This window comes from Spermophilus citellus (assembly GCF_964194105.1).
Source record: "Spermophilus citellus genome assembly, chromosome: X".
Lineage (NCBI taxonomy): Eukaryota > Metazoa > Chordata > Mammalia > Rodentia > Sciuridae > Spermophilus > Spermophilus citellus.
The window spans coordinates 13,202,549-13,221,071 of record NC_138190.1 but is presented as its reverse complement, the minus strand read 5'-3'; the positions used below and the strand labels follow the sequence as shown (position 1 = coordinate 13,221,071).

The window sequence follows — 18,523 nt, the reverse complement described above, 5'->3', positions numbered from 1 at the left end:
AAAATATATTTAAAAATTTTAAGAAGTAGGTTTAAAATCTGAACTTTCAATTTTTTAAAAAATGTTTCTGTTGGGTTGAGGTTGTGGCTCAAACGTAGAGTGCTCGCCTGGCATGCATGAGGCACTGGGTTCGATCCTCAGCACCACATAAAAAAATAAAGGTATTGTGTCCATTTCCAACTAAGAAATAAAAATTTAAGAAAAAAATGTTACTGTTCATTTTATATAGTAGTCTTATTTGAAAAAAATCTTGCAATAAACATTTTCCTTCTAAAAAGTTTCAAAATTTGTCTTTTGGGAAGCACATACAGAATCACTTTTCATTTTGTGTTGTACTGGGGCAGAAGTGGAAGAGGTACATACAACCAAAGCTGTAAAAAGTTTAAAGTGTTTCAGTCTCACTTGAAGGCTTCTAAGTAAATGCTCAAATATTCATTTAGATTTTTGCTCTTAATGTAGTTTATAATAAAATATGAATATTCTTAGTATACTCAGTACACTTGTTTAGTATAAATGAAATGGTTAGAAATGCTATCAACCCAAATGTTTCATGCAAAAGCCATGAAATTTAAAACAGCAGATATTTTCTTTTTCATATGAACAGCTTGGAGCAAATGTTTTGCTTGTGCAAATGAGATGGCTATTATGATGCAAAGAGGTACCTTGAAAAAAACAAATGTCCTTTTTCTATCTTAAGTATTCCAGTTCAATGCTGCAATAATTGCAAACAGAGCCTGGAGATTTTTCTTTCTTGGTTTTACTCTATAGTATATTTTAACAAGTTCTCTTGAGACTATTAAAATGTCTTGGTTTTTAGGACATGTAGTCCATCGGGAATAACTTTGTAGACCCAATGGGTTGGCAGTTAGATTTTGCTTGTCTTCTCACTTCTTTCCAGATTCTCTGACCCAGGGTAACCTTTGATCCTTCTCTGAAGGCAGGAGTGAAGGAAGTTTGAGCAGGTGACTGATGATCACTGTCTAGAGCTCACAGACAGTATTCGAATTACTTTAGCAGTCCCCTTAGTCTCCTCCTCTTACTCCTCCCCCCTTAAACCAACAAATGCAAATAGCTTCATCCCCATTTGCTAGAAATTCAGGCTTGCTCAGGCAACATGGGCTTTGTTGTTGACTGGCTTTCTCCAGAAATGCAGTTTTATTCCTGGTAAGGAGCAAGGCTATCATCTGGAACCTAAATCACCTTAATGGTAAATACAGCAACAACTTGTATCTCTGGGATATTTATAAAGGTAGGAATTACCACAAAAGTTTCTTTATATTGTAGTTGAAGTGTAGTTAAAGAAATTCATTGTCTGCTTTGTGTTAGCTTTTGTATACTAAATATCCGAGTAATTTGCTATCTCAGATAATTCTCTATTTTGTTCTAAATATTACTTGTTAAAATTGTTGGTATTTTATTTGAATAGTCACTTTTTAAAAAATTTGTTTTATGTTATTAGGGAAAAGTCAGTTTTTGGTTATTTGTACCATAAAGATGTTTTTCTTACATTTTTTTTAAAGGAAGAATCTATTGTAAGTCATTTGATCGTTTAAACCATCAGTTTGTAATGAAATTATTCTCAAAAATTTTTTCTAATAGTTTTTAGGAATACGAAAAGTAAATGTTTTTTTCTCACTGGCATTAGATGAGACTTATTAAAAGTATTTTTATGATATAGAATGTGTATATTATTTTACTAATATAGCAGTACATTTAATGTGTTTTGTAGTGGTGACTGCTATGCCTTTTAGTAGTATCATCATGAAAGTCATTCTATAGAAATCATTCAGAAAGAAAAAAGATAACTGTGGTTTAAAAAAATAAAGTGGCTTTTAAAAGCTGATATATTGTTAGATGAATTATGGATTGACCTAAAACAACTGGAATTGTTTTAGGTCAATTGTGAACTTTGTTCTGAAAATATTGAAGGTTATAGAGATTGTAATTTTGAATAATGTCATGCATATGAGAGTAACAATTGTGAAATAAATAGTCTTAAGGGGGGAAACATCCTCCTGACCGCGAGGCTGAGGGGAATCATTTACAGAGCTTGTATGGTCAGCAGGTAGAAAACAAATGTTTTAAAAACAAGATTCTTAAACTCTTCTAAATTTTAATTGTTATTTCTAGTCTTGCATTTTATGAAGTCCTTTTTAGGCTGAATATGTATGAGAGATAATTATAAAACCAGGTAGGAAAACCATTTAAATTTTACTAAACTTAGATTTTCTTATTTTAATTTATAGTGTATGCCAAGAAAAAAGGGCATTGTATGCAGTAACCTAAATTTTAGCTAGACTTTTGTATTTTTTTATTAGGGAGCTAATTTTGTACTTTTCCATTGTATTTGGAAAATTTTCCCCAGTAACATGTTTTTTCAAGTTTTCAGTAACTTTAAGAAAAAATATTCTGTGCATTTTAAGGTATTTTTTAGAAAAGATATATGAAGTCTTTCTTCTTCCTTCTTAAGTCTGTTTCTTAGATATTGAAGCCCAGTTTTGAAACAGGGGAATGAATTAAAGCTATAGATCCTTTAAATATATTTGGTTTTGGTTTAGTTGTCCAGCCATAATTTTTAAAGCTGCTGGAAAAGACCTAACAGCACTTCCCAAATGTGAATGCTCTGTCACACTTCCCCAAAGCAAGCTATTTCAAACAAAATCTTCATTTTTCTGAAAGAATCATTTCTTTTTGTGTAGGAGTTAAACCTTTTGTTATGTATTTAAGGCATTTTAAAAACTGTAAAACTGATTCTTGTTGTTGATAGAGAAATCTATCTTAGGAAGGCTAAGGAGTTAAAATAATGGAGAAATTAAGGCAGCAGGACTGGTCTTGTTCATGGTTTTGTACTCTGATGGTATATTTTGTAGATGAATGGGAAACTGATAAGCCTTCAGATCAGAATTGGGAAATTGGTGCAAGGTCCAGCAAGGGTTAAAATATAAAAAGACAGGTCCAGTTTTCACCATCATATCCACCACCACCACCACCCTCAAAAAAAAAAAAAAAACAAAAAAAAAACAAAAATAAAACTGGTACAGTTGCCTCTAAAACTTGGAGACCTTGTTTTCCTTCCTTTGTAAGTTCTTTTTCCTGAGGCAATCAGTTTGTAAAAAAAATAAAAAACCTTTGAAAATGAGAGGGATGGGAGACTAAAGGGGCTTTTATGCTTATTTGGGGCACAGTAGGAAAGTGGGAGATTCTTTAAGTGATAATATATAAAGAAGAGTGGTAAGTAGAGACCTTGGGGAGGCAGGATTGACATGGGGCATGAAGGGCGGGGCATTGTCTGAAAAGGACAGAAGATATCCTGCGGATACCCTGCTCCTATGAATGTAGGTAGATACCAGGTGTTTCTGACAGTCTATCTGGACAATAGGAATGCGCCTCCCCACCCCTATTATGTTCTGCTGAGTTAACTTCTCTGAATGATTTCTGCCTTTGGTACTTAAAATGATCTACTCTTTATTTCATTATTATGGTTTTTTTTTTTTTTTGTGAGAGGATTCTAATGGTCACTGCTGGCATGCAAGTGAACCCATGTGAGTATTTCTTTAGTTATACATGACAGTAGAGTCGATTTTGATAAAATTTATGCATGCATGGAATTACCTTAACTCCGATTAGGGACCCAGTCTTGCAAATACACATGATGGTGGGGTTCACTGTAGTGTATTCATATATGTACATAGGAAGGTTATGTCAGATTCTTTCTACTGTCTTACCTATTCCTATTGCCTCCCTTCCCTTCATTCCCCTTTGTCTAATCCAATGAACGTCTATTCCTGCCCCCTCCCTTGTTGTGGTTTAGCTTCCACATATCAAAGGAAATATTTGTCCTTTGGTATTTTGTGATTGGCTTATTTTACTTAGCATGATAGTCTCCAGATCCATCCATTTACTGGCAAAGGTCATAGTTATTCTTCTTTATGGCAAACATTCCATTGTGTATATATAACAAAATTTCTTTATGCATTCATCTGTTGATGGGCATCTAGGTTAGCTCCATAGCTTAGTTCTTATGAATTTGTGCTGCTATAAATATTAGTGTGGCTGCATCACTGTAGTATGCGAATTTTAAGTCCTTTGGGTATAAACCAATGAGTGAGATAACTGGGTCAAATGGTGGTTCTATTCCATGTTTTCTGAAGAATCTCCATACTGCTTTCCATATGGTTGTACCAATTTGCAGTCCCATCAGCAATGTATGACTGACTGTACCCTTTTCTCCATATCCTCACCAACATTTATTGTTATTTGTATTCTTGATAATTGCCATTCTGGTTGGAGTGAGTTGAAATCTCAGTGTAGTTTTAATTTGCATTTCTTGTAATTGCTAAAGATGTTGAACATTTTTTTTTCATGTATTTGTTGACAGTTCATATTTCTTCTTTTGAGAAGTGTATTTAGTTCCTTTGCCCATTTATAGATTGGGTTATTATTTTTTTTTGGGGGGGTGTTTTTTGAGTTCTTTATATATCCTGGAGATTGATGATTTATCTGAGGTACAGGTGGCAGACATTTTCCCCCATTCTGTAGAGGGTCTCCATGCTCCTGATTGTTTCCTTTGCTATAAAGAAGCGTTTTAGTTTGATACCATCCCATTTATTGATTTTTTAATTTTACTTCTTGCACTTTAGGAATCTTGTTAAGGAAGTTGTTTCCTAAGCCTCCATGTTGGAGTGTTGGGCCTACGTTTCCTTCTAGTAGGTGCTGGGTTTCTGGCCTAATACCTAGGTCTTTGATCCACTTTGAGTTGAATTTTCTGCAGAGTGAGAGATAGCAGTTAAATTTCATTCTAATACATGTGGATTCCCAGTTTTCCCAACTTTTGTTGAAGAGGCAATCTTTTCTCCAAAGCATATTTTTGAAGCCTTTGTTTAGTATGAGTTAACTGTATATATGTGGGTTTGTTTCTGTGTCTTCTATTCCGTTGGTCTTCTGCATGGACATTTCGAATGTTACTTTTAGTGGATTGATGGCCAGACATACTTAAGTATACTCAAGATTAGTTCCAGGACTTACCAGGGATACCAAAATCCAACCCTTATATAAATTGGGGTTATATTTGCGTATAATCTATATACAACATCCTACATATTTAAAATTATCTATAGATTGCTTATACTAAATACAATGTAAATATGATATAAATAGTTGAGGGAATAATGACAAGAAAAAAGTCTGTACATATACAGTACAGATGCAGTTTTTTCCCCCAAGTAATTTCAATCCATGGTTGGTCAAATCCACAGATTTAAAATGCATAATGGGCACCCAGTAAGGTGGGAATTGACATGCTGGACATAATCAAAGATCAGAGGCGAAACAGGAAGGGATACTAGAGGTGGTGGTGAAGGTGGACACTTGGGTGCAGGTCAAAGAAGGTGTAAAGCAAAGTCACAATAATGCTAATGGATTGGGTGAAAATGAAGGGAGCTTGTGGCTAGATGTCATAATGAGAACATCATGGCCAGTTGGTTTAAAGCAAAAGGACAATAAGGAAGTTTGAAGTAGAGTAAAGGGGACATGATTGTTCTGGAGAATTCCAGAAATTTTCAAGTGTAACTCTTTCAGGGAGTAGCTGAAATCTTAAATGATAAGGTCAGGACTGATGAAGAATCAGTAGTATGATGGGGAAAATCCTGAAGATGATGATAAGGAAATTGTGTAAGAAGAAATAATATGTTAGGTTACTAGAATTTTTTAAAGAGTTAGAAATGTAGAGTGTAAAGTAGATGATAATGAGTGTAGGGAGAAGCTGATATATTATGTAAACTATTTATAAATGAGAGGTAAAGTGATGGTAGCAGTTAACTGGCCTTGTGTTTGCCCTGACAGACAAGAATAGACTGTCTCATCCTCTTCGTTTGGTAAGAGGTAGAAAGAAGGTAAATAAAAAGACTATAGAAAAGATGAGATATTCTCTATCATAGGTAAGGTTTATATAGACAGTCTTTGAATATGAGAAGAGTAAAGCAGTAGATTGTTTCAGGTTGTATAATGCAGCCCTCAAAAATAGTTGATTTGTGTGCAGTTGTATAAATATTTCACTTGCATAGCTCTTCCTCTATTTTTTCCTGCATTTTTATTTGGCACTAGTAATTTTTACTGTATAAAGTTCATTTTTTTGCAATAATGAAATTATTAATGGATAAATACTAAAAAAACCTTTTTATTTAACTGTGAACATACACAAAAGTAACTTGGCACGTAATCTCTATTCAAAATATTAAAATTTTCTGGGTTAAGCTACCTGGTTAACTAGTAGCTACGGATCACATGTGTATGATAGTGGCCTTTCTGTGACAACATTAATGTGAAGTCTGTATTGTACATGAAACTTTGTTATTTGGCATACATAGAGGAACATAATGTATTCTAGCCTTAAATATATAATTTTTATTTTTCAATTATACCTCACTAAAGCTGAAAAAAAACCCAAGAATAAAGGAGTCACCAAGCCTCTGAAAGATGAAGAAAAAGCCCTAGGTAGTTGCTTTGTTATGTTTTTCTATATTAATGTGCAAGATAATTCTGATACATGGCATAATTGGGTAGTATTTTCTGAAGGAAAAACTTTTTATGCTAAGAAAAAATATGGAAAGTAGCTAAAAGGTAAATTGCTAGAATTTTCTTTCACTGTATTACTTGCTATGCTTATAAAGGCCTCTTTATTTTGCCTGAAGTATTAAGACTATTTCCTGATACATGAAATCTTAAAGTACCTGAAACTTCCTTTTAAATAATTTTCAATAAATAACCTTTGGGAAGAATTATAAACTTCTGTTGAATCATAAGAAGATAATGCCTTAATTATGTCATTTACTTTAATTTTTTTTTTGTTGCTGTGTTTTTCTCAGTTCCTATTGCAAAGAATATAGGAAAAACACAGTCTTCTCCTTCCAAAGCGGCCCAGCAGTCAATGCAGTCTCCACAGAAAACTGCTATAGTACAACCAACGCAGCAGGTCAAGAAATCAAGTCGAACTAAATCACCTGGACATACTTCAGTCTCCAAGAAGGGCAGTTCTCTTAAAAATCCCACACCAAAGAAAAAGGGCTCAGGAAAAAAGGTTAGTTGTATCTCCTGCTAATTTGTATTATAGGTCTCTGTAGTACCTTTTTATTTATAATACACAGTTTGGGAACTTACTAAGAATATGATGAAGCTCCTGAGCAATAAACTAAGGCTATATAAGGCTCTTTAAGGCCTTACATAGCTATTGAGAAATTGGTCTTTCTTATCTTGGGTAAATTTGAAACTTTTTATAATATTTTACTAATCAAATCATTTTGCAAGTAACTGCATGGGTATATTTATGTTTGGGCCAGTTCATTAAAACATAGTATACTTTTAAAATTAATATGAAGTGCATTTTACTGTAGATAAATTCAACCTCAGTAAACTGGTAGGAAGAAAGGGGATGTGTCAGGGTGATAAATTTAGTAATACTGGAGTTAAATTTTACCTGATTACCCCAAAGAAAACATCTCTAAATCCTGAAAATAATAGAAAAAAAGCAACTATGTAAAGACACTGGAGAGTTAATAGAAGCCTATACATTCTGATGGCAGGGGGCGCACTAACGTAGGAGGAGGACTGTTATACAAAATGAGTTTTTTTCTTCTTCTTCTTTCTTTCTTTTTTTTTTTTTTTTTTGGTTTATAGGCTTGATTTAGGTGCACTTTGTACTTTGTGTAACATGTTAGGCAGCACTGATGGTAGAAAATCCAGTTTATTTGACCTGGGGAGACCAGAAGACAAAAGCTAGGAAAACTGGTTGCCAAAGAGCGTGGACGGATATTGGAATGGAACAAGCTCAAGAGCAGATCCTTAAACTTCACCAGCATCTCTGACAAACCCCTGTTCTAAGCATGTGTGGGTCATACAGAGGCCACCTTAGCTAAAGCAAAAAATTTGCACTGAGGCTAGAGTTAGGCGCAAGACCAGAGTTTAAAATTCAATTCCAACAAAGATAATTACCAGCTAAAGCAAAATAATAATAATAATAATAATAACACTCATCAGAAAAGAATAAAATCCAGAATCTGCACAAATTAACATTCATAGTGTCTGGTATACAATCCAAAATTAACCAGATTCAAAGACATACTATAGTGAAAACATTTGCAAGAGAAAAGAAAATCAACTGAGACAGACATCAGTATGACCCAAATGTTGGAACTTGCAAACAAGAATTTAAAATTGGGACTGAGGAGCTAGTTGGTGGCACATGCCTATAATCCCAACAGCTCAAGAGGCTGAGGCAGAAGGAGTGCAGGTTTTAAGCCAGTTTCAGCAATGTAGCAAGACTGTAAGCAACCTACTGAGACCTGTCTCAAAATTTAAAAAAAAGGGATGGGGATGTTGCTTAGTGGTTAAGCACCCTTGTATTCAATCCTTGGTACTAAAAATAGAACTGGGACCAAGGGGAGGGAACGAGGTATTTGTGGGGTGTCTATTCATCAGCTTTTCATTGCTGTAACCAAAATACCTGACAAGAAAAACTTAGAGGAGGAAAATTTTATTTGGGGCACATGGTTCTCTCCAAGGTTAACTAACTCCATTGCTCTGGGCCCAAGATGATGGTAAAAGGACATGGCAGAGGAAAGCTCCTCAGCTCATGACAGCCAAGAAACAGAGAACAAATGAGTGAGGAGCCAGGGACAAAATATTATTCCTGAGGGACATGTCCCAAGTGACCTATTTCCTTCATCCATGTCCCATCTGCCTAGTCACCACCCAGTAATCCATTTAAATTATTAATTCTTCAAAGAGATTATTAATGTGCTGGTGAGATTATTGGTGTCGGAATCTAATGATTTTAACTGAATATTACTGCATTGCCTAACTTGAGCTTTTTGGGCGGATATCTCTTGTCTAAATTTTAACAAGAGGTACTAGGGAATTAAATTGGCCAAACTGTGTTATGTGCTTTTGCAAATAATAGTGAATTTCACTATTATGCATAATCATAATGCACCAATAAAAATCTTTCAAATACTTTAAAAATGGCAATTTTAAAGCTGTCCTTTATAGATTTTAACATACGTACACACACACACACACACACACACACACACACACAATTGCAGTGATTGAAAACATAGGCCACCTTCGCAGAGAAACGGAAAGAACATAAAGGAACCAAATGAAAGTTTCAGGATCTGAAAATTCAATATCTAAAGTAAAAAGTTCACAGACAGAAGTAACTAGAATTTATTAGATGAAACAGAAGAAAGAGTAAATGAACTGAAGAATAGAATAGAAATTATTTAATATGAAGAACTGAAACAAAATTAAAAAGATTGAGAAAGAAAACGGAGCCCTGGGGACCTTTTAGGTAACGTCAAAGGTGTAGCCCATATGTAGTTGGAGCTCCAGGATGGGGAGGTAGACAGACTGACTGCCCGGAGGAGAAAAAATATTGAAAAAAATCTCAAAATTTCACAGAAATATACAGACATAAAAATCTCAACCAAGAATAAACAATAAAAACAAAGTCTAGGGCTGGGGATGTGGCTCAAGCGGTGGCGCGCTCGCCTGGCATGCGTGCGGCCCGGGTTCGATCCTCAGCACCACATACAAAGATGTTGTGTCCGCCGAGAACTAAAAAATAAATATTAAAAATTCTCTCTAAAAGAAAAAAAAAAAAGTCTACACCAAGGCATATAATAACTGTTGAAACCCACAGAGAGCAAGTCTTTTTTGTGTATGTGGTGTTGGGAATTAAACCTCGGGCCTTACACTTGCTAGACAAGTGCTATGCCACTGAGCTTTGTCTCCAACTCCAAATAACAAATTGTAAAGGCAGCAATGTAAAAATGAAAAAATACATGCAAAGAAACAAAAATTTGAACATCTGGCATTCTTCATCAAACACCATGGAAGCCCAGAAATTCTGTCAGAAATACTATTCAAGGATGAAGGTAAACTTTGAATATACACAATTTTTATTTGTCAGTAAAGCAAAAGAGTCTTATAGTTGTACAGTTCTCTTCATATAATTCATACACATTTAGTTTATTCATGTCCATTTCTGCATATTTTTATGATTTTTGTTGCTATTATGAAAAATATTTTTCTCATTATACTTTCCTATGAAACAAAGGCTATAAAAATATTGGTTTTAAAAAAGGATGAAGGCTGGGTGCACGCCTATAATCCCAGGGCTTGAGAGGCTGATGAGAAGGATTCGGAGTTCAAAGCCAGCCTCAGTAATACTAAGTTTAGGCACTAAGCAACTCAGTGAGACCCTGTCTCTAAATAAAATACAAAAAAACAGGGTTGGGGATGTGGCTCTGTGGGCCACTGCCCCTGAATTCAATCCCTGGTACCCATCCTCATCCTCCCCCCGCCCCCCCCCCCCCAAAAAAAAGGATGAAGGGGCTGGGGTGGGGGTTGTTGCTCATTATAGAATACTTCCCTGGTACATGTGAGGCACTAAGTTCAATCCTCAGCACCACATATGTCTATCTGTAACCAAACATTTTTTTTTTTTTTTAAAGCACAAAGGGATTGGGTTATGGTTCAGTGGTGGAGCACTTGCCTAGCACTTGTGAGGCATTAGGTGGTCCTCATCACCACATAAAATTAAATAAATGAATGGTATCATGTCCATGTACAACTAAAAAAAATATTAAAAAGGATGAAGGTGAACTAAAGACATTTTCAGACAAAAGAATACTAAGAAAATTCATCACTGGCAAAGTAGCAGTATTAGAAATGCCAAAAGGAAGTTCAGCAGGCTGAAGGAAAATGAGACCAGATAGAAAATCCAGATCCTTAAAAAGGAATAAGTAGCTTTGAAAATGGTAATCTCTGGGTGAATGTGAATATTATTTTTCGGTTTTTTACCCCTTCCTAATTTCTTTATAATTATATATAACTATGACAATAATTATAGTCCTTTTCTGTTTATATCGTGCATAGGTATATACTACATAAAATAATTGTGATATACACCCCTGAGGTGAGAGATAGACAAAGTGGAATTCTGAGTAGTTACATAATCCCACAAAAGACAGGAAAGGAAGAACAAAAGGACAAGTCAAAGGAGACAAGTAGAAAACAAATAATAAAATAGTAGACCCAGACCAAAATGTTAATAATTTTATTAAATTTGAACATGTGTAATTAAGAGATTTTCAAAATGGGTTATTTATTTTGCTGTACTAGTTGTTGAATCCAGAACCTTGCACATCCTAGGAAAGCGTTCTACCACTGAGCTGCATCTTTGTTGCTTTATTTTAATGTATATTTTTGAGATAGGGTCTCACTAAAGGTTACCCAGTCCAGCTTTGAACTTGCGATGTGCCTGTCTCAGCCCCCCAAGTAGCTGGAATTATAGACTTGTACAACCATGTCCAGCCTCAAGATGGATTTTTCTGGAAGACTCAAATATATCCTGTGTAGAGATGCACTCTAAATATAAATAAAAGCTCTATTGGGGCTGAGTATTTCAGCAGCATTCCTTAGACATTTTGGCATTTCCATTTTGTTTCAACTAATATTTGTTGTATGGAACAAAATGGCAGTATCATCTTTATGTTAAGGTGTTTATATTGGTATTTGTATTTTTATTTGAAAATCAAAGTTTATAAAATAAAAATCAAAAGTCACTAAAACTAAATATTATGTTTTCTATTATTACCTTTTCTAGGCACACAAATCCCTTTTCTGATATCAGAGAATAGTGTTTGAAAGTAGTTCCTAGAACCCTGGAAGTTGATGTAAAAGAAACAGAATACTAATCATGTTTAATAGTGCTCAGGAAACTGATTACTATATGCAATAGGCATAATTTTGTATGGACTTAAGCAAGCCATTTGTAATTTTGTCAAAATTATTGACGTATAAAGTATGGAGAAATGTAGACTAGACACAATGGGGGTAAGCAACTGCTTTCTAAGGTTTTGTGCCTTGCTGAAAACTTTTCCTATGGGAAAGATATTTTAATCAGCTTTTTCGCTACTGTGACTAAAAGACCAGAACAATTGCAGAGGTGGAAAAGTTATTTGGGGGCTCATGTTTTTGAGGTCTCAATCTATAGATGGCTGGTTACATTCCTTGAGGCTCATAGCAGAAGAGTGTGGCGGAAGGAAGCAGCTCACTCACGTGATGATCAGGAAGCAGAGAGACTTCACTTGCCAGATACAAAATATATACCCCAAAGCCATGCATACCCTGGATGCCCACCTATCCAGCCACACCCTACCCATGTTCAATTACACTCAGTTAATCCCCACCAGGGGATTAATTCACTGATTGGGTAAAGGATTGGTAAATAACCCAATCATTTCTCTGAACCTTCTTTGCATTGTCTCACACATGAGCTTTTGGGGCACACCTCACAGTCAAACCATAACAAAAGAGATTTAGAGACTTTTCTTTCAGAGTATTAAAAAACTTGTCTAACAGGGCACCTTAAAAAATAAAACAGGTTTTACAGAGTGAATTAATTTGACTAAGGTATGTTAAGTTGGAGCAGAGGGTAGGGTGGAGAATCCTAGCCTCTTGTTCTCTTTGCCCCTGACCTGGACAGCTTGTGGGCCTCTGGGGAACTTAGTTTTAGAAAGCACTGCAGTTCATGGTACACAGAAGGGTATCCAATCTTGAGGACTTCTGGTAACTGGTAATTTTGTGAGCCTATAGTTTTCTTTCTGTTATCTAGTAATTTGTAAAAGAATAATTTATATTTTGTATATATATTTTTTAATACAGGAGAAATGTATTCCTGTGTTGTGTTCAACATCTTCAGCTTCTCTAAGTTCTCTGTCCAGAGACCGTGGTAGTTCATATGATAAGGATGCCATTTCTGGGACATCTAAAATAGTGATGTCTACAGGTAAATTAAAATTTTTATATGAGTTATAAAATTACCTTTCATTCTGTATTATTTCCAATGTCTTTGAAGTCCAGGAAATAAGAAGACTGTTCACATGTATGGAAATTGTGCTATATACATTAATGGGTTAAAAATAATCTACTTCTTGGGCTGGGGTTGTAGCTCATTGGTAGAGTGCTTGCCTAATGTGAGACACTGGGTTCGATCCTCAGCACCACGCAAAAATAAAATAAAGGTATTGTGTCCATCTACAACTAAAAATATATATTTAAAAAATCTACTTCCTGATTTAGGAGGACAATAGGGTTTTTTAAAAATATTTTTTAGTTGTAGGGGTTGGGATTGTGTCTCAGTGGTAGAATGCTTTCCTCGAATGTGTGAGGCACTGGGTTCGATCCTTAGCACCACATAAGAATAAATAAATAAAAAATAAAGGTATTATGTCCATCTATAATTCAAAAATATTTTTTAAAAATATTCCTTATGTGGTGCTGAGGAACGAACCCAGTGCCTCACTCATGTTAAGCGAGTGCTCTACCACTGAACCACAATCTCAGCCCCAGGACAATAGTTTTTTTTTTTTTTTTTTTTTTTTTTTAAATATTTGTTCTTAAGTTTAAGATGGACACAGTATCCTTATTTTACATTTATGTGGTGCTAAGGCTCGAACCCAGTGCCTCATGGATGCTAGGTGAGCGCTCTACCACTGAGCTACATGGCCAGCCCCAGGACAATAGTTTTGATAATGAGCTACCATCATGTTTTTACAGAATATGTTGACTCATTTTTTATTCTCATAAAAATTATTGAAACTTGAAATTTGTATGATTATAGATAGATTACTTATATATCCTGTTTTTATTATACTAAGGAAAGTTTATTTTAAATTATTTTTCAGCCAACCTTGTCTCATATAAAGGAATGTTTTGTTTTTTAATTAACAAAATAAATTTCTCTTTGTCCTTAGAACTTACTGTGACATATTCCTTACATTATTTATTTATTTTTTATTAATTATACATATTCCTTACATTACTTCAGAAAATACAATTGATGGGCTGGGGATGTGGCTCAAGTGGTAGCGCGCTCGCCTGGCATGCGTGTGGCCTGGGTTCGATTCTCAGCACCACATACCAACAAAGATGTTGTGTCTGCTGAAAACTAAAAAATAAAGATTAAAAAATTCAAAAAAAAAAAAAAAAAGAAAGAAAAAAAATACAATTGGAGTGCAATGTTGATAATTTAAAATAAATTCAGTCTGAAAGGGATATGTCCAAAATAATCAGTTTTGTAAAGAAATTCTTAAGTTTTATGTGAAATTACAATAGAAAAATATCTTTTTTTTTTTTTTTTTTTTTTTGTGGTGCTGGGGACTGAACTCAGGGCCTTATGCATGCTAGCACTCTACCAACTGAGCTATAACCCTAGCCCTCGCCTTTTTTTTTTTTTTTAAACACCAGGGATTGAACTCAAGTTCACTCCACCACTGAGCCACATCCCCAGCCCTGTTTTGTATTTTATTTCGAGTCAGGGTCTCACTGAGTTGCTTAGCATCTCGCTATTGCTGAGGCTGGCTTTGAACTCACCATCCTTCTGCCTCAGCCTCACAAGCTCTGGGATTACAGGCATGTGCCACCATGCCCAGCCAATAGAAAAATATTATCTTTGTACCATTTTATATAATATAGGAATGTATGAAGAATTGTTTTTGGATGCTCCTAACGTTTTTATTAATTTGGGCAAACTTCTAAATTGAGTAAATATTCTGATTATTTCTTTATATGTTTAATGCCTACGCAAATATATTTATTTACATATTTTATTAGAAAAGATCATTGATATTAACTCTATTTAAGTTCTCTTTGAAGTGACTCATGGGATATAGTAATTATGTACTGTTTTTATTTTTAATAATCAGTCTCATTGTTTTATTTGTATACACATTTCCCCTCAAGTCTGTGTCTATATAAACAAACATGGAAACTGTGGTCCACACCTGGATCCGAAGAGAATCCAGCAGCTACCTGACCACTTTGGCCCAGGCCCTGTAAATGTGGTGCTCCGTCGGACTGTGCAGGCCTGTGTGGATTGTGCCTTTCAGTCTAAGACTGTTTTTGGATATCTTAAGCCAGATAATCGTGGAGGAGAAGTGATAACTGGTATACTAATTTAATTCTTTATTTACAGTTTCTTTTCCAAATTTGATTTTGTTTAGAGACTAGGATTTTGTAACAGACTATTTATAATATTTATATTCTATTATATTGTGTAATTATTACACTGATATAATGGAATATGTGTAATGGTTATATATTTATAGACTTCTTACTGTGGTTTGGAAAGTTTACTTTCAAAATACAAACAATGTCAAAGTGATACTTGGTAAAAGATAAGATTTTTCCTTTTATATGTCTGTGTTGATAAGCTCCCTACAAACAGAGTGTCTTGATTGATGACAGTATCTTAGTTTTAATTTGTATGGAAAACAATTTGATCTATCATAAAGAAGCTTTAAACAAAAATGTGACTCAAGAACTCGTGAAGAGAAAAGATACAGCTTGTGATTTCCATGATTGTTTGATCAGATATCACAACAGATACCATGGAATGTTTGGAATAGAAGGAAGTGTTGTTGTAGATCAAAATATTTGTTTTTATTTATTTTATGAATATTTTAAAATAAGATTTTTTTTTACTAATGCAGGCTGTTGTGTTTGAGAGAAACTTTAATAACTTATAATTATTCCTTTATGAATTGATAAAACTTTCGAGTTAATAGTACATTTCCTAAGTTGATAGGAAATGACTGACATCTTTTTTCCCCCTCTAATAAATAGCCTCTTTTGATGGGGAAACTCATTCCATTCAGCTTCCTCCTGTGAATAGTGCATCATTTGCTCTTCGCTTTCTTGAGACTTTCTGCCACAGCCTGCAGTGTGATAACCTTTTGAGCAGCCAGCCTTTCAGCTCCTATAAGAGTAATATTCATAGCCCAACAGAGCTTGATAAAGATAAATCAGGTGAGAGAAAATAATGTAAATTTTTATACTAGTATTTTATATGGTATGCTTAACTTAAGCAAGTGTGTAATTCAGTTTTTTTGGTCTCCTCAAAGTAAACATTTTAGTCAAAACAAACTAATTGGAAATGTATAATATATAGTTATTTTTGTTCATTAAATGTGAGAAAGTAATTCTTTTTGATATGAACTTAAGAATCAGAGTCAATGGGTTTTAATGTTTGGCTTCTTTGGTTACACATTTTCTATTAGATTGAAGTTATTAACTTTAATCCTAAGAAACTATAGAACCAACCTAGGTGCCTTTCAACAGATGAACGAATAAAGAAAATGTAGTATATATACACAATGAAATATTATTCATCCATAAAGAAGAATGACTTTATGACTTTTGCTGTTATATGGATGACTCTGGAGACTATCATGCTAAGTGAAATAAGCCAATCCCAAACAACCAAAGGTTGAATGTTCTTTCTAACATATGGGTGCTAGCACACAACAAGGGGAGTGGAGAGGAAGAATAGATATTCAGTGGAGTAGATAAAGGGGAATAAAAGGAAGGGTGTGGGGATAGGAATAAGAAAGAGTGGGATGAATCTGATATAACTTTCCTATGTACATACATGAATATACCACAGTGAATCTCCACATATGTACATCCATAAGACTAGAATCCTAATTAGAATAAGATATATTCCATGTTTGTATAAATAGGTCAAAATTGACTCTGCTGTCATGTTTAACTAAAATGAACAAATAAAAGGATTTTTTTTTTTTTAAAGAATGATCTTGGGCTGGGGATGTGGCTCAAGCGGTAGCGTGCTCGCCTGGCATGTGCAGGGCACTGGGTTCAATCCTTAGCACCACATAAAAATAAAAAATAAAGATGTTGTGTTCACCGAAAACTAAAAAATAAATACTAAAAAAATTCTCTCTCTCAAAAAAAGAACGATCTGCTTGAATTTAACATTTGAGCCTGGGCTGCCTCTCTCTCTCCCATAAGAATCACAAACTGATTCCTGAATAAGAACATGGCTGTAAAGTAGTCCTTTAGTCTCAGAGGCAGGTTTTCTGTTTCTGATCCCTAAAGTAATTAAGCTCTTCTGGGCTGGGGTGGTAGCACAGTGGTAGAGTGCTTACCTAGCATGTGTGAGACACTGGGTTTGATCCTTAGCACCACATTAAAAATAAATAAATAAATAAATAAATGGCCCATAAACAACTGAAAAAAAAGAGAGAGAGAAAGCCCTTCTGAGCCTTTTGGCAATTGTTCTTTTTCATCTGACTCATGAAAGCCAACCATGCTCTGCTGATTTGAGAAGGATTTTATGTATGTCTTCTAAGAGCAGCTAAGTTCTCAAGTATTGAAGCTACAAGGTTTTCCAACCAGGTGCTGGAAATTCGGGGAATATAGAGTACCATACCAGGGATTTAAATTTGCATTCCATTTGTGTGTGACGCTTGGGTGGTGTCTTAAGTTACTCTTCTATTTTTGGTCCTCCTGGTTATTCACACTTTGTTCATAAACCTTGTTTTCTTCTACTTCAGTGAAGTCTGTCATATCTGTTCCTTCCTTTCCATTTATTTGTCTCTATCCTCTTTCAGAACCCTGTTAAACCCCTTCTGCATTATTAAAGCAGTATCCTAATGGAAGTCCTATTTCCAGTTTCTTGCCACTTATGTAACTGCCCAATGAATTTCTTGAAATAAATATGATACTGCAAAGCCCTATCAGAAGTACACCTAGTGAAATGGGAATTGGAAAAGGCACAAGTATTGGAATTTGGCAGAACTAGATTCCATTACTTACACTATAATGTATGTCCTGAAAGGGCATACAATTTGACAGGCCTAAATTTTAATCTTAAATTGTGCTGTTAATTAGCCATGTGCTCATGGACAAAGTATGTATGGAGCCTCTATTTTCTAAGCCTCTATTTCCCTGTCTGCAAAGTGGATACCTCTTAAGTTGTGAGAGAAAGGATATGTAAACTCTTAGCCTGTGTTATATGACATGGGGATAGGAACAATAAAATGTAGCTGCCAAGAAAAAGAATGAAGGTTCATGATCTCATGTGATCTCATCCTTTCTTCTTCCAAGGAGTTAAGAGAACTGGAAAGATGGCCAGAAAGGGAATGATTACCTGTGTGGGGGGTATTGATAGGTTTTCTGATTTGAAGAGTAATTTGGGACAGAAAAAATACATGAGTTAGAGGAGTTGTGAGTACCATTTTCTTGGGGCTGGGGCTGTAGCTCAGTGGCAGAGTGCTTATCTAGCATGTGTGAGGAAATGGGTCGGATCCTTAACATCACATAAAAACCAACAAATAAAATAAAGGCATGCTATCCATCTACAATTACGAAAAAAAAATGAGTACTATTTCATGATTTTTTTTTTTTTTACGCAGAGCATTAAAAACAATGGCAATGATTTACACACTGAAAGATTTTTGAAAATTCTTTGATAGATTGTAAATAAAGTATGTTTTTTCTTTTAAAATTAAGCACAGAATGTTTGAATTTCAGATTATTCAAGTAACTGGGATAAACTGGAAACGGTGATGCATGTCTGTAATCCCAGCAACTCGGAAAACCGAGGCAGAAGGATTACAAATTCATGGCCAGCCTCAGCAATTTAGTGTGAAGCTCTAAG

General features: G+C 34.8%; 1 protein-coding gene across 1 annotated transcript in view; it reads left to right on the top strand.

The window, feature by feature from the left end:
- SCML2 (Scm polycomb group protein like 2) overlaps positions 1–18,523 on the top strand; it is a 64,391-nt gene that overhangs the window by 32,128 nt on the left and 13,740 nt on the right. The window contains exons 8-11 of the mRNA XM_081278141.1: positions 6,864–7,075; positions 12,727–12,850; positions 14,806–15,009; positions 15,688–15,870. Coding sequence (XP_081134267.1) covers positions 6,864–7,075; positions 12,727–12,850; positions 14,806–15,009; positions 15,688–15,870 — 723 coding nt within the window. The remainder of the gene's footprint in view (positions 1–6,863; positions 7,076–12,726; positions 12,851–14,805; positions 15,010–15,687; positions 15,871–18,523) is intronic.